At 39.3% G+C, this 16,121-nt stretch overlaps 1 protein-coding gene across 1 annotated transcript; it reads right to left on the bottom strand.

The window, feature by feature from the left end:
• Positions 1-256: 256 nt before the first annotated feature.
• On the bottom strand, positions 257-15,592 carry LOC144970194 (cytochrome b-c1 complex subunit 8-like). Its single transcript, XM_078909582.1, has 3 exons — positions 15,434-15,592; positions 10,439-10,608; positions 257-492 (listed from the first exon to the last, which is right to left on the bottom strand). The coding sequence occupies exons 2-3, from the start codon at positions 10,596-10,598 to the stop codon at positions 398-400; spliced, it is 255 nt and encodes an 84-aa protein (XP_078765708.1). The 5' UTR covers positions 10,599-10,608; positions 15,434-15,592; the 3' UTR covers positions 257-397.
• Positions 15,593-16,121: the final 529 nt, after the last annotated feature.

Here is a 16,121-nt window from a genome sequence, read left to right as displayed (position 1 = left end):
ATACCACGAACCAAACTGAGCATTGTTTACCTCACATGAATTGCCTTTCATTGGACAATAAAGATTATTATTAATTAATTATTATTACATTATTATTTTTGCCTTTCAAGACCGGCCGCACTGTGTGGTAATTGGTCAGGAGAACAGTGCGGCCAATGAAAATGACACTGAAAGAGTTAATGGCTTTACATAAAGGAGGTAGGCATAACATACTGAATTCTTTTTTTTTTTTTAATCAACAACAACAAACAAAATCTGAATTTTCATGAAAAACATTTATTTTGTATGACTTAATAAATAAGAGGGAAAAAAAAAAGGAAAATGAAAGAAGATGGACGATGATAAGACTGAGATTTAAAAAAATAATCAATGAAAATTACACACAACTCGCAACTATTTATTCGTCATTTTCAAATTCTTTGGGGTCTTTCCTCTCAAGGCGAGTGTGCTCCTTTTCTGCCCAGCAGTAGATCATGTATCCAGCAATGAAAGCTAAAGTTGAGAAGAAAAAAGGATAAAGAATTACAAAGTTAATATCACAATGAATGAGAAAAAAATTAAGACATGATTATAAAAAGACTCTTTGATAATGAAAATGAAAATATTTTTGTAGTCCAAGGCAGAGCTGCTAACCCCAACTGAGGAAAAGGTGTAATTTTAACTGAAAAAAGGTCTAATTTTGATGGAAAGGTGTAATTGAGTAAAACAAAGCCATTATTCATAAACATAAATCCCCACAATCTCTGCAATCGCTACTGGAAGATTCCTCTCCACAATAAATTTGGTAAAGGCTACTTCCGTCCAAATAACGCCCCTGTTTTAGGCTTCGGAAAACAAGATAAACTAGAATTGGATGGTGAAAAGAAAAAAATTGCCTAAATCACCCACACGACCCTGATGCTGACAAAAAGGCGTATTGTGGAACAAAAGACATGTAATTTGATTTTATTAAGCGTAATAATACGTCTTTTTGGTGTATAGTTGGCAGCTCTGGTCCAAGGTAGCTTGACTTGAATTGCTTTTAAATAATGTGCCACTGCTGGTTTTTCTAACGAGTTACATATTGGTGTCCACAGTGGTGGTAATGATGATGTTAATGCTATGGAAGAAATGATGTCGTGGTTGTAGTACTGACGGTATTTGTGATGGTGATGATGATGAAATTGTGGTGGTGGTTGTAGTACTGGTTATTCTGGTGTTAACAATGTGGTAGAGGTGACGGTGGTACAGTACAGCTTGTGTACAATGGCCTTGGATGTGGATGTCATGTTATAGGCCTACTACTTAGGCTCGGCTGGGCATTGCCAATGACCCCTGCGATAATAATATGCTTATTGATGACCTACATTCGACACTTCACTGTGTCTACTGATGAGGGTAAAGTTTCCGCGTCGAGTCGATGACGTCACACATTACCAGCCAACGAGGCATTGAGATTTTTTATTGTAGCAAGCGGTAAATAATGAAAATTTTAAAATTATTTTTTAATTTAATGTTGCGACCATTTGTATCAGTAATATTTCTTCCATTTCTGTAAGTCCGTAATTGTCCTTACACTTCCGTAACAATCACGGACGGTCCCTAATAATAGGCAGGTATGCGTAATGAGAAGTGAGTAGTGGATGATGAGCTCTATACAAAACCTGAGAATGTCTTTTCCTATCATAGAGACAGTGCACAACTTGAGTTTTGAAGTGCCTTTAGTCTAGTTCATAGTGTCATTGGCAGGTTGGATGGGTGGAAAGTAGAGGAAAGAAGGATCGTAGAACCAATGAATTGGTCCAATTCGCCATTTGTTCTGGAGTAAGTGTGGAGGAGGGGAGGGGAGTGGAGTTAACAGATGGGGAAGTCAGAGTCACTCATTTGATCAATTTTTCCTAGGGAGAAAACTAATTTGTCTTCAATATTGCCTCTTCTCAAATACCCAATGCATGGATATAACGGTACTCTGCTTCAACATGGATTTTTCGAAGGTTATGAAGTGATGGTTGTGGTATTGGTTTATAGGATGAGGAGCTACTAATAGTGACGATAATGATGATGGTGTGTTTATAATAGTAGAAGTAGTGACAGTAATGATGATGATAATGTTTTATGTGAACGTGAAGTTAATGATGTGAAGGTGGTGATACTCAATCCATCTGAATGGCTGAATGAATCACTTAATAATAATAGCTGTTAATTCTCACCTATTAGATATATGCATCACTTTGTTAAAAATTAAAATAAATGATAATAGGATTTTAAAGAATGGCTGTGTGAATTTGCTGGGAAAGGCAAATGCTCAAATATACCAAAGTGCAAACCCTGGATAATAACATCGCTCTGGACAAGGAAAATGATGTCCTTATCCAGGGGTGTCGTTATTCCGGGGCTTTCAAGATGGCGAGAAAAAGGGGCATGGTGAGACCCATGAATACATAATAGTACGATGAACGAATCAATGCCTGAAAGAAGTCACATCCCAACAACATTAGAATGTGTATTTCTCCTGTTTTCAAAGGGTATGCCACTTATGCTTTCAGTTTCCAATGTGTATTGTCGCAAACAGTGCGTGAACGCCACTTAACAAAACTAAAAATAATTTTTTTAAAAATCAAGTGCTAATATGATAGTACTGCACAAGAGCACAGATCTACACATGTATGTAGTTTTAATTTTAATTAAAAATTCTGACGAGTTTTGAATACCAAAATTTGTATTTAAATGTACCAAAATTTGCAAGCCCTTAAATATTAGTGGATCTCCATCTTGCGATATTAAAAAAAAGAGATACCCCCCCAATAAAAAAAACCTAGGTATTAACCACAATAAAATCAAATTTGGACCAATGTTTAGAAAAACAACTGATTTTTCAAATGAAAGTAATAAAATGAAAGAGGTTGTTATTGTTTTTCCGGTTATTCCAACATATTATAAGACCATAAATATCCATAATTGCCCCCATTGGACATGGCATTGCCTGATATCAGTTAACGTTCACTGACCTCCAACAGGTAGCTAACAGGGAAAGTTTATGGACCCCTGAGAGTTCCATCCATAGATAACTTTTTTGCTGTGAGTCCATATGAACAAGCGCTGATTCCATGCAGTGTCGTAATACAGAGACGCCAACTTTAAATTTGGCTCACAGGAGTTTCAGGCACCACTCGTAGGAATTTCAATGCCGAAAGAGGAATTTCCACACACAAGAAAAAGGAATTGGAATGGTATTGTGTTTACATATTATTGTATTGTTCTAAATAGATAACTGATTAGAATTATATTATGATACATAAACACATTGCCAAATACAATCCCAAAGTTTCCTTATTTCAAATGAAGTAAAGCTCCAAAACCTAATTGTAGACTTTGTAGTACTGTTGCAGAGACGCCAACTTTAAATTTGGCTCACAGGAGTTTCAGACACCACTCGTAGGAATTTCAATGCCGAAAGAGGAATTTCCGCACACAAGAAAAAGGAATTGGAATGGTATTTGGCATTGTGTTTACATATTGTATAGTTCTAAATAGATAACAGATTAGAATTATATTATGATACATAAACACATTGCCAAATACAATCCCAAAGTTTCCTTATTTCAAATGAAGTAAAGCGCCAAAACCTAATGGCAGAGATTGTAGTACTGGTGGGAGTGAGAATGTGGTGCTGGTGGTTATTGTAGTAGTGGTAGTAATGATGAAGATGTGATAGTGGTTGTTGTTGTAGTGATGATGATGTGGTTGTGGTATAGTGGTTGTAGTAGTTGTGGTCGTGATGATAATGAGGTGGTTGTAGTAGTGGTGGTAGTGATGTTGATGTCGTGGTGATGGTGGTTGTAGTACAAATGGTAGTGATGATAATGTGGTAGTGGTGGTTGTAGTAGTTGTGGTAGTGATGATGATGTGGTGGTGGTGGCTGTAGTAGTAGTAGCAGTAGTGATGATGTGGTGGTGGATGTAGTAGTAGTGGTAATGATGTTGTGGTGGTGGTGGTGGTGATTGTAATAGTAGTGATGATGATGTGCTGGTGGTTGTAGTAGTAGTGGTAGTGATGATGATGTTGTAGTGGTAGTTGTAGTAGTAGTAGTGGTAGTGATGATAATGTGGTAGTGGTGGTTGTAGTAGTAGTGGTAGTGATGCTGATGTGGTGGTGGTGGTTGTAGTAGTAGTAGCAGTAGTGATGATGTGGTGGTGGTTGTAGTAGTAGTGGTAATGATGTTGTGGTGGTGGTAGTGATTGTAATAGTAGTGGTCGTGATGATGATGTGGTGCTGGTAGTTGTAGTAGTAGTGGTAGTGATGATGATGATGTTGTAGTGGTAGTTGTAGTAGTAGTAGTGGTAGTGATGATAATGTGGTAGTGGTGGTTGTAGTAGTAGTGGTAGTGATGATGATGTGGTGATGGTGGTTGTAGTAGTAGTAGTAGTGGTAGTGATGATAATGTGGTAGTGGTGGTTGTAGTCGTAGTGGTAGTGATGATGATGTGTGTGGTGGTGGTTGTAGTAGTAGTAGTAGTAGTAGTAGTAGTAGTAGTAGTAGTAGTAGTGATGATGTGGTGGTGGTGGTTGTAGTAGTAGTGGTCGTGATGATGAGGTGGTGCTGGTGGTTGTAGTAGTAGTGGTAGTGATGATGATGATGTTGTAGTGGTGGTTGTAGTAGTAGTAGTGGTAGTGATGATGATGTGGTGGTAGTGGTTGTAGTAGTAGTGGTAGTGATGATGATGTGGTGCTGGTTGTAGTAGTAGTGGTAGTGATGATAATGATGTTGTAGTGGTGGTTGAAGTAGTAGTAGTAGTGGTAGTGATGATGATGTGGTGGTGGTGGTTGTAGTAGCAGTGGTAGTGATGACGATGTGGCGGTGGTGGTGGTAGTTGTAGTAGTAGCAGTGGTGGTAGTGATGAAGATGAGGTGGTGGTGGTGCTTGCAGTAGTAGTGGTAGTGATAATGATGTGGTGGTGGTTGTAGTAGTGGTGGTGGTAGTGATGATTATGTGGTGGTGATGATGGTTGTAGTACAAATGGTAGTGATGATGAACTGGTAGTGGTGGTTGTAGTAGTAGTAGTGGTAATCATGATGTGGTGGTGGTGTTGTAGTAGTAGTAGCAGTAGTGATGATTGTGGTGGTGGTTGTAGTAGTAGTGGTATGATGATGATGTGGTGGTGGTGGTTGTAGTAGTAGTGGTGGTGATGATGTGGTGGTGGTGGTTGTAGTAGCAGTGGTAATGATGATGCAGTGGTGGTGGTGGTGTTGTAGTAGTGGTAGTGATGATGTGGTGTGTGGTGGTTATAGTAGTAGTATGATGATGGTGGTGGTTATAGTAGTAGTGGTAGTGATGATATGGTGGTGGTGGTTGTAGTAGTAGTGGTAGTGATGATGAGTGAGAGTGGTGGTTGTAGTAGTAGTGGTAGTTGCAGTGATGATGATGATGTGGTGGTGGTTGTAGTAATAGTGGTAATGATGATGTGGTGGTGGTGGTTGTAGTAGTAGTGGTAGTGATGATGTGGTGGTGGTGGTGGTTGTTGTAGCAGTGATAGTTGTAGTGATGATGTGGTGATGGTGGTTGTAGTAGTAGTAGTGGTAGTGATGATGTGGTGGTGGTAGTAGTAGTAGTAGTGGTAATGACGATGTAATGGTGGTTGTAGTAGTAGTGGTAGTGATGATATGGTTGTGGTTGTAGTAGTAGCTGTAAAGATGATGAGATGCTGGTAGCTGTTGTAGTAGTAGTGGTAATGATGATGATGTGGTAGTGGTGGTTGTAGTAGTTGCAGTGATGATGAGTGGTGGTGGTGGTTGCAGTAGTAGTGGTAGTGATGACGATGTGATTGTGGTGGCTGTAGTAGTTGTGGTAGTTGCAGTGATGATGATGTGGTGGTGGTGGTTGCAGTAGTAGTGGTAGTGATGATGATGTGGTGGCGGTGGTTGCAGTAGTAGTGGTAGTGATGATGATGTGGTGGTGGTGGTTGCAGTAGTAGTGGTAGTGATGATGATGTGGTGGTGGTGGTTTAATAGTGATGGTAGTTGTGGTAGTGATGATGATGTGGTGGTGATTGTAGTAGTAGTTGTGGTACTGATGATGTGGTGGTGGTGATTGCAGTAGCAGTGGTAGTGATGATGGTTGTAATACTAGTGGCAGTGATGATGATGTGGTGGTTGGAAGGGGGGGGGGGGGGGTATCCTTGGAACAAATTGACCTCACCGGAATTTGACGGAAGGTGCCCGGAGCCCGGAATTTTTGGCTCCAGACCGGAGTTTTTTCCGGTGAAACCGGAGTTTTGGCATCACTGCTGTTGGTAGGAGGATGATGTGGTGTTGGTGGTTGTAGTAATAATGGTAGTGATGATGAAGATGTGATAATCGTTGTTGTTAGTGGTAGTGATGATGATATGGTGGTGGTGGTGGTGGTTGAAGTAGTAGTGGTAGTGATGATGAGGTGGTGGTGGTATAGTGGTTGTAGTAGTTGTGGTCGTGATGATAATGATGTGGTGGTGGTTGTAGTACCGGTGGGTGATGAATATGTGGTGGTGATGGTGGTTGTGGTACAAATGGTAGTGATGATGAGGTGATGGTGGTTGTAGTAGTATTGATAGTGATGTGGTGGTGATGGTGGTTGTAGTACAAATGGTAGTGATGATGATGTGGTAGTGGTGGTTGTAGTAGTAGTGGTAGTGATGATGTGGTGGTTGTAGTAGTAGTAGTAGTAGTGGTAATGATGATGTGGTGGTGGTTGTAGTGGTAGTGATGATGTGGTGGTGGTGGTTGTAGTAGTACTGGTCGTGATGATGATGTGGTGCTGGTGGTTGTATTAGTAGTGGTAGTGATGATGATGTTGTAGTGGTTGTAGTAGTAGTAGTAGTAGTAGTAGTAGTAGTAGTAGTAGTAGTAGTAGTAGTAGTAGTAGTAGTAGTAGTAATAGTAGTAGTAGTAGTAGTAGTAGTGATGATGATGATGTGGTAGTGGTGGTGTGTGTTGTAATAATAGTAGCAGTAGTAGTAGTAGTAGTAGTAGTAGTAGTAGTAGTGGTAGTAGTAGTAGTAGTAGTAGTAGTAGTAGTAGTAGTAGTGGTAGTGGTAGTAGTAGTAGTAGTAGTAGTAGTAGTAGTAGTAGTAGTAGTAGTAGTAGTTGTAGTAGTAGTGATGACGATGTGGTTGTGGTGGTTATAGTAGTAGTGGTGGTAGTGATGATGTGATGGTGGTGGTTGTAGTAGCAGTGGTAGTGATGATGATGTGGTGGTGGTGGTTGTAGTAGTAGTGGTAGTGAGGATGTTGTAGTGGTGGTTGTAGTAGTAGAAGTAGTGATGATGATGTGGTGGTGGTGGTTATAGTAGTATTAGTGGTAGTGATGATGTGGTGGTTGTAGTAGTAGTGGTAATGATGATGTGGTGGTGGTGGTATTGTAGTAGTGGTGGTTGTGGTAGTAGTGGTAGTTGCAGTGATGATAATGTGGTGGTGGTGGTTGCAGTAGTAGTGGTAGTAATGATGTGGTGGTGGTGGTGGTTGTAGTAGTAGCAGTAATGATGATGTGGTTGTGGTGGTTGTAGTAGTAGTGGCAGTGATGAAGATGAGGTGGTGGTGGTGCTTGTAGTAGTAGTGGTAGTGAGGATGTTGTAGTGGTGGTTGTAGTAGTAGAAGTAGTGATGATGATGTGGTGGTGGTGGTTGTAGTAGTATTAGTGGTAGTGATGATGTGGTGGTTGTAGTAGTAGTGGTAATGATGATGTGGTGGTGGTGGTATTGTAGTAGTGGTGGTTGTAGTAGTAGTGGTAGTTGCAGTGATGATAATGTGGTGGTGGTGGTTGCAGTAGTAGTGGTAGTAATGATGTGGTGGTGGTGGTGGTTGTAGTAGTAGCAGTAATGATGATGTGGTTGTGGTGGTTGTAGTAATGATGTGATGGTGGTGGCTGTAGTAGTAGAGGTAATGACGATGTAGTGGTGGTGGTGGTTGTAGTAGTAGTGGTAGTGATGATGATGTGGTGATGTAGTAGTGGTAGTGATGATGATGTGGTAGTGGTGGTGTGGTTGTAGTAGCAGTAGTAGTAGTAGTAGTAGTAGTAGTAGTAGTAGTAGTAGTAGTAGTAGTAGTAGTAGTAGTAGTAGTAGTGGTAGTGGTAGTAGTAGTAGTAGTAGTAGTAGTAGTAGTATAGTAGTAGTTAGTAGTTGTAGTAGTAGTGATGACGATGTGGTTGTGGTGGTTATAGTAGTAGTGGTGGTAGTGATGATGTGATGGTGGTGGTTGTAGTAGCAGTGGTAGTGATGATGATGTGGTGGTGGTGGTTGTAGTAGTATGGCAGTGATGAAGATGAGGTGGTGGTGGTGCTTGTAGTAGTAGTGGTAGTGAGGATGTTGTAGTGGTGGTTGTAGTAGTAGAAGTAGTGATGATGATGTGGTGGTGGTGGTGTAGTAGTATTAGTGGTAGTGATGATGTGGTGGTTGTAGTAGTAGTGGTAATGATGATGTGGCGGTGGTGGTATTGTAGTAGTGGTGGTAGTGTAGTGGTATCAGTGATGATAATGTGGTGGTGGTGGTTGCAGTAGTAGTGGTAGTAATGATGTGGTGGTGGTGGTGGTTGTAGTAGTAGCAGTAATGATGATGTGGTTGTGGTGGTTGTAGTAATGATGTGATGGTGGTGGCTGTAGTAGTAGAGGTAATGACGATGTAGTGGTGGTGGTGGTTGTAGTAGTAGTGGTAGTGATGATGATGTGGTGATGTAGTAGTGGTAGTGATGATGATGTGGTGGTGGTTGTAGTAGTATTAGTGGTAGTAATGATGATGTGGTGGTGGTGGTTGTAGTAGTAGTGGTAGTTGCAGTGATGATAATGTGGTGGTGGTGGTTGCAGTAGTAGTGGTAGTAATGATGTGGTGGTGGTGGTGGTTGTAGTAGTAGCAGTAATGATGATGTGGTTGTGGTGGTTGTAGTAATGATGTGATGGTGGTGGCTGTAGTAGTAGAGGTAATGACGATGTAGTGGTGGTGGTGGTTGTAGTAGTAGTGGTAGTGATGATGATGTGGTGATGTAGTAGTGGTAGTGATGATGATGTGGTGGTGGTTGTAGTAGTATTAGTGGTAGTAATGATGATGTGGTGGTGGTGGTTGTAGTAGTAGTGGTAATGATGATGTGGGGTGGTTGTAGTAGTAGTGGTAGTGATGATGTGGTGGTGGTTGTATGTAGTTGCAGTGATGATGATGTGGTGGTGGTGGTGGTTGCAGTAGTAGTGGTAGTGATGATGTGATGCTGGTGGTTGTAGTAGTAGTGGTAGTGATGATGATGTGGTGGTGGTGGTTGTAGTAGTAGTGGTAGTGATGATGTGGTGATGATGGTTGTAATAGTGATGGTAGTTGTGGTAGTGGTAGTGATGATGATGATGTGGTGGTGGTGGTTGAAGTTGTGGTAGTGGTGATGATGTGGTGCTGGTGGTTGTAGTAGAAGTGGTAGTGATGATGTGGTGGTGGTGATTGTAATGGTGATGGTAGTTGTGGTAGTGGTAGTGATGATGATGTGGCGGTGGTGATTGTAATGGTGATGGTAGTTATGGTAGTGGTAGTGATGATGATGATGTGGCGGTGGTGGTGTAGTAGTAGTGATGATGTGGTGATGGTGGTTGTAGTAGTAGTGGTAGTGATGATGATGTGGTGGTGGTGATTGTAATGGTGATGGTAGTTGTGGTAGTGGTAGTGATGATGATGATGTGGTGGTGGTGGTTTGAAGTTGTGGTAGTGGTGATGATGTGGTGATGGTGGTTGTAGTAGTAGTGGTAGTGATGATGATGTGGTGGTGGTGATTGTAATGGTGATGGTAGTTGTGGTAGTGGTAGTGATGATGATGATGTGGTGGTGGTGGTTGTAGTAGTAGTGGCAATAATGATGATGTGGTGGTGGTTGCAGTAGTAGTGGTAGTGATGATGGTTGTAATACTAGTGGCAATGATGATGATGTGGTAGTTGGAAAAGGGGGGGGGGGGGGTATCCTTGGAACAAATTGACCTCACCGGAATTTGACGGAAGTTGCCCGGAGCCCGGAATTTTTTGCTCCAGACCGGAGTTTTTTCCGGTGAAACCGGAGTTTTGGCATCACTGCGTAATATTGTGCTCTGATTGGTCAGTTACAAAGCGATCTCATTGAGAGGAAATAAAAGGCATTTTTTATTGGTTATGAGTATGATATGACGATGGTCAGGTATCAAGCATTGGTCTCAACTGCTGATTAATGTTACAACGATGTAGCTAAACAGGGGTTTTATTAAAAAGTATGTCACTATTTTGAGGTTTTTATTACTAATAACATATGGCAAAAAAATCGGGACCAGAGTACAATGTCGCGATCCAGGGGTTGTCGTTATCCAGAGGTTGCACTGTATTATTCTCCTATTCTTATAACAGAGTGAGGAGGGGGATAATGCAAATAAAAATACAAATTGTTTAATCATTGTGAATAGTTTTAAAATAGTGAAAATAAGAAAAACTCATACGTGGTGTTACTCTGAACACTTGGCCTCTGAAGCGACGAACCATGTTGGGGACTCCTTGGCTGAGTGCTCCAGCAAAAGGTTTTTGTTCATATGGTGACAGGCTGTACATGATCAAGCCACGGACATTGGTGGCCATGTTTCCCCATTTCATACCTCCCATGGTGATTGGTCTGAAAACATAAATAAAACTATTTAAATATGGTTAACTATTCATATATATTATTATATGGCTGCGAAAGCTGGACAATTACAGAAGACATTAGAAAGAAACTGGAGGCAGCAGGAATGTGGTTTCTTAGAAGGATGTTAAGAATCTCATGGACAGAGAAGAAAACTAATGAAGAAGTATTAGAGCAAGCTGAAACTAAAAGGTTATTAATTTGTACAATAAGAAAAAGACAAATGAAATTTTTAGGGCACCTAAATCGACATAAATGAATTGAACATCTTGCTCTATAAGGAAAGATAGAAGGTAAAAAGAGTAAAGATAGACCAAAAAAAAAACATATTTGAATAGTTTGAACAGCTGGGTGACAAAGAAAGAGAAGAGTTATATTAGTTTTCTGAGGTTATCTGATCAGAGAGATGAATGGCGTACCATGATCACCGATGTCTGGCACAGACTTGGTACTTGAAGAAGAAGAAGAATTCATATATGGTGGAATAACACTAGGTATTATTCATACGTCTATATTTTAAAGCTGTATTACTCAAAACAGAATTTATATTATATTTCCTGTTTGGTCAGCCCATCAAAAAAAAAATTCTGAATCTGATTGGCTGTACCCTTTTGTGTAAATTTTAATTACTGATTATAGCCATTATATTGATGTCGCTAAACAGGGCTTTTACTAATGTATGTCATATCTTGAGGTTTTTGAGACTAATAATATGAATGTACTTGGGTAAAAAATTCAAATTGATAAACCTCAATGAAACTTATATCATTATAAAGCTTTTTCAATACTTTGAAAATCAGATAATCAGAAAAGAAGTTATGTGGCTATGTGGTCTTGTGGTTTGACTGTCGTTTTCAGATCGGAAGGTCATGATTAAGCCTCACTGTGCATAGTTGAGTCCTTGGAAAAGGCTCTTTACTCACAGTCTCTCACTATACTCAGGTGTAAAATGACTACCTGGTTGTTAACAGCATTGTGTCTGTCGGAAAGAAAAAAGAAGTAAAATCCCCCAACAGGTGTAATGCCTCGTTCTACATGTTACGTGTTGCTGTTGGTCAGGGATCCTTTGTAAAGCGCTTTGAGTACGTTTAGTGGATATTGCACTGTATAAAAGCTCAAGCTCAAGTTATGTTAGTTTAATGGCTGAAAAATGTACTCCTATTTGCCTTTGTATTCAACTGACGAATTTTGTGTCTTGAGAATATTGCATTTCTGGTAATGACTACCATTTGGATTTTAACACTGGTCTAAATGGCCGCTGACATTTGAGTAAGGATTTTCCTGGGATACATGCGACAACAAGAATTTTGATTCACAAATTGCTGAATTTTTGATTAGCCAATATTATACCCTTTCTCATCCATAACCAAATTGGCACTGATTTAAACATTTAAACACCAAATGATAGGGTAATTCCTCTTTTTATAAATCATTGTATTGTTATAAATGTGTAACCAAATGACAAATTGCCACTTTTTTGGGGACAATAACGATTTATTATTATTATTATTATTATTATTATTATTATTATTATTATTATTATTAGATATTGAGTAAGTTAAAGTCTGTGTCATATTGGGGAAGACTTCTGTACTTTCACAGTACTTTTATTATAGTCTAAGCTGGTATTGGGGATGCCACTTAATTGGGACAATGTCCTCGGAACAGATTTTCTTTCTATAAAATAAGTCATACCATTTTCAATTTCCTACTGCTTAATTGAGACCGTCTGCCGCTTAACTCTTTAGTTGCTCACAAATCTGGCACTAAATATTTCCCAGTTGCTAAGTATTTCGGCAAAAATCAGTTTAAAATGGGTAATGTTAGTAAAAATGCAACAAAAACATAACTGCTAGTCCCAAATTCATGAAATTCACATGGATAGTAGTGGGTAGTTTTGTGAACATGCCCACGCAACCAAATATGCAAATTAGGTCATGCGACCATGGCAGTCATCTTGGAAAGCTAATTAATTTGCAAAATTGCTATGCTACCGTACATGTTGATCCATAATTCCACCCAAAATGAAAATAAAAATTATTTCAAGATTGGACATTATTGACAATTGTATGTAATTAGAAATTTTTAAAAAGGTGTATTTTTCCATTTACTTTGTTAGTGCTATGTGCAAGTGACTGACAAATATTCAAAATCATAGAGACAAAGAAAGACTACATGAGGTCAATACAATAACAGGAAGTTGAAGCCTAAAATAGCACTTAAAAGGTTGTGTTTCCATTTATTTTGTTAGTGTTAAGTGCAAAGTAAAGTGTCTGAAAAATATTCAAAATCATAGAGACATAGAAAGACTACAAGTAGACCTGTAAATGAGCTCTATAAAAATTGACTGAAACTCTTCGACAAACTGAAGATTCAATTATTTTTTTTTTAAATAAGGGCATCATTGGAGAGGAGAGTGATAAATACAATATATCAAAATAGTGGGTGTTATTTCTTACTGGAAGTCTGGAAGTATGACTGTCATAATTTGATGTAGAAGGAATGCTAAATAAGCATGTCATTCATATAGGTAAAGATGACTTCATCAAAGTCATATTCCTGCCTCTGGAATTTTTTTGACATAGAAAAATAATCACCATTATCATCTTTAACTTCTAGCCATGACCAATTGAATTTATTCCTCACGGGACTCACATCTTTATCGATGCTCGACAAGTCTGAATTGCGATCCACGAACAGCTCAGCCATTGTGAGAACATTAGAATAATGTAACAATGAGCAAACTTGATTTTCAATCAGTAAATGACAGAGGAAAAAAAACTTAAATAAATATGACTTCAGGCCAATACACTGAATTATTAAGTAGAAGTGAATTATCAAGAAGAAACTTCGGCAGGCGTAGCGGAAAAATTCAAAGAATCGAAATGAAGGTAAATCGCCACAAAACAGCAAGCTCGCTTGGGCTTGAGCAAAACAATGCCAGAAAACGTCCTGATTTGCACGGGAATTAATTAGGCTACTTACCATTGTTCCTTATGATCAGGTACTCAATCAGTGAAGAAACGGTCAACCAGTTTGTTTACAACGTGAGGCAATCGAAATGTGCTTGTAGCAATCTATCCTAACTTTCGATTTGAAGATGTCTACATAACGGACTTGCGGCTTTCGCAATTTACTTTATCATAGTTTTGAGACTCGAAGGGTAAATGTGGTTAAAATTGGCTACAGTTGGGATCACGACGGATTGGAAAGTGAAAAAATAATTTAACGAAGGATGTGTGAAAATACCCAGGGAAGTGTTCAGACACGCCTTTTATAAAAAGCGTCGCTTTGTCTTGGCAATATATACATCGTTAATATAAACGGTCCCCATGAGCTATGCGTAGCGCTGTGGAACACTCCTAATTATTTTACGGTCATTCGACTACGATTTGTGAATTCTTTCTTTTTTTATTTCTTTCTTTCTTTCTTTCCTTTTATAAATATTTGAATTTGACAAATTGACTGATTTCAGTTAATTGACTGAGAATTTACAGGTCTATACAAGAGGATAATACAATATCAGGAAGTTGAAGCCTAAAGTAGCACAGAAATCGTCTTTTCTTCTTCATTCGACTCATATTCTTTGGGTTTGCATTTTGAGTAAATTTCATTAGCCAATCTACAGGATTTCAAAAACATTCCAAGCCCATCACAAGTGTCAAGTCCACTTCTACTAGAGTTTGAGGCCCTATCTCTTTGTTATTATGAATGAAGCTGGAACAAAATAACGAGTTCTTGACACCCCAATAACAAAATCATTATCATAATTGTCATTATCTAAGAATAAAGACAGAAGGAAAGAACAACGACTAACTCTCATGTTCAAAACTACAAATAAAATGACGGCCATCTTACCATAACAACTAGACTTACAAAGAAATACATGCACTCAAAGAAAAACCCACTCAAAAACACTAAATTAAAACACCAATCTAAAAAACTCAAGGACATTCCATATTCTGGTATGTGGATAATTGTTTAAAAGAGCAGGGTTTCAAAAATGTGTCTGGGAAAACGAAAGGCTGCGGCTATTCGGACTCGAGTCTGAATAGTCTCCCATGGCTATTCTGACTCCAATCTCAATGCGCATGTGCAATCAACAGATTATTTGGACTCACTCTGAATAGTCTTCCATGGCAGTATAGAGTCTAGTTTCTTTTTTTTTTTAAATATTGATAATTAATTAAATAGAATTGATGTCAATCAAAACAACAACCATAATAACTTTATTTGATAAGAAAGACAAAATCATTGATCCAAAGTAACAAAAATAAGTTAAAGTTTAACTACTACTCGTCTAAAGGAAAAGCTTTGTTAACAACAAAACGCGATGTCCAAACAAAATCAAATTTTAAAAAATTAAAATATTCTAATAGTCTTAGACAGGCTACATTCCTTCTACTGTCCGAAGCAGGGGTTATGAGACTCACTCATGAGTCATTTTGACATGTGCAAAAACATAATTTCTTCTGAAAGCTTCTTCTGTTTCTTCTGCTTCTTTATCAGTTCTGCCCACTGCCCCACTGTGTTTCACTGCCGACGCACATTGGACATGTCCGAATAGCTACGGGAGACTATTCAGACTTGAGTCCGAATTGCCACTTCGAAAACGAAAATTGGCTATTCCCAGACACCTGTCTGGGAATAACCAATTTTCGTTATTCAGACAACATCACTCACGACCACATCATCACAATCTTTCTAATTCTCGCTCGTGACAGCTCAGATTAAGCGCGACCTTGAAAAACATACTAAAATGTTTTATGAAATGTCAAACAGGTCGGTTGATGTAAAGAATGGAAGATATACTTGCCAGAATCAGAAGTCGAAATAACTAAGTAAAGGTCGTCCTTGTTACTTGTTACGAGTTATGAAAAGGGCAAAGGAAAGGAAATGCTGAGAGCTAGTGTTGGGTTATTTGATCGCTTTTACCCGATCGACGATCGAGTCAGCGTCAACGAGTCAGTGTCCGATCTCAATGCCGGAAGAGCGAGTCAGTAAAACGATCGAGTCACTAAAACGATCAGGCGGGTTGTGAGCTTGAGACGAGCTTGAGACGATCTTGACACGTGAGACGAGCTTGAGACGATCAGGATCCGAGCGAGCGGAGGGGTAACGAGTGTTTCGAATCATTTCAAATTCAAACGATCACAGTTTGCCATCCGATACCAATCGCCAACGTTTGCACACGGTAGTCTGTGGTTCTTCCACAGCCCTCACTCCTTGTCAGATGTTAGTGTGTCTGGGTGGCAGGGAAATTCGTATAGGTGTATCACGCGTGTGTGACAAGTCTTCATTAAACCTACTCAAGTTTGACTATCACACACACACACACACACACACACACACACACACTAAGGCTATTTCTATGACACACACGCATCCATCTATCAATGAACACTCCTACAGTAGTGCGGCTATGTGGTCTAGTCATGACGTACCTATAGTACTCTAGTCGGCCATGGGTCTAGTGCATTATAATGGTCTAGTGGTATGACACC

This window comes from Berghia stephanieae, chromosome 4, assembly GCF_034508935.2.
Source record: "Berghia stephanieae isolate SIO BIC M18660-M18661 chromosome 4, UCSD_Bste_1.3, whole genome shotgun sequence".
Classification (NCBI taxonomy): Eukaryota; Metazoa; Mollusca; class Gastropoda; order Nudibranchia; family Aeolidiidae; genus Berghia; species Berghia stephanieae.
This window is presented reverse-complemented; position numbering and strand designations above follow the sequence as displayed.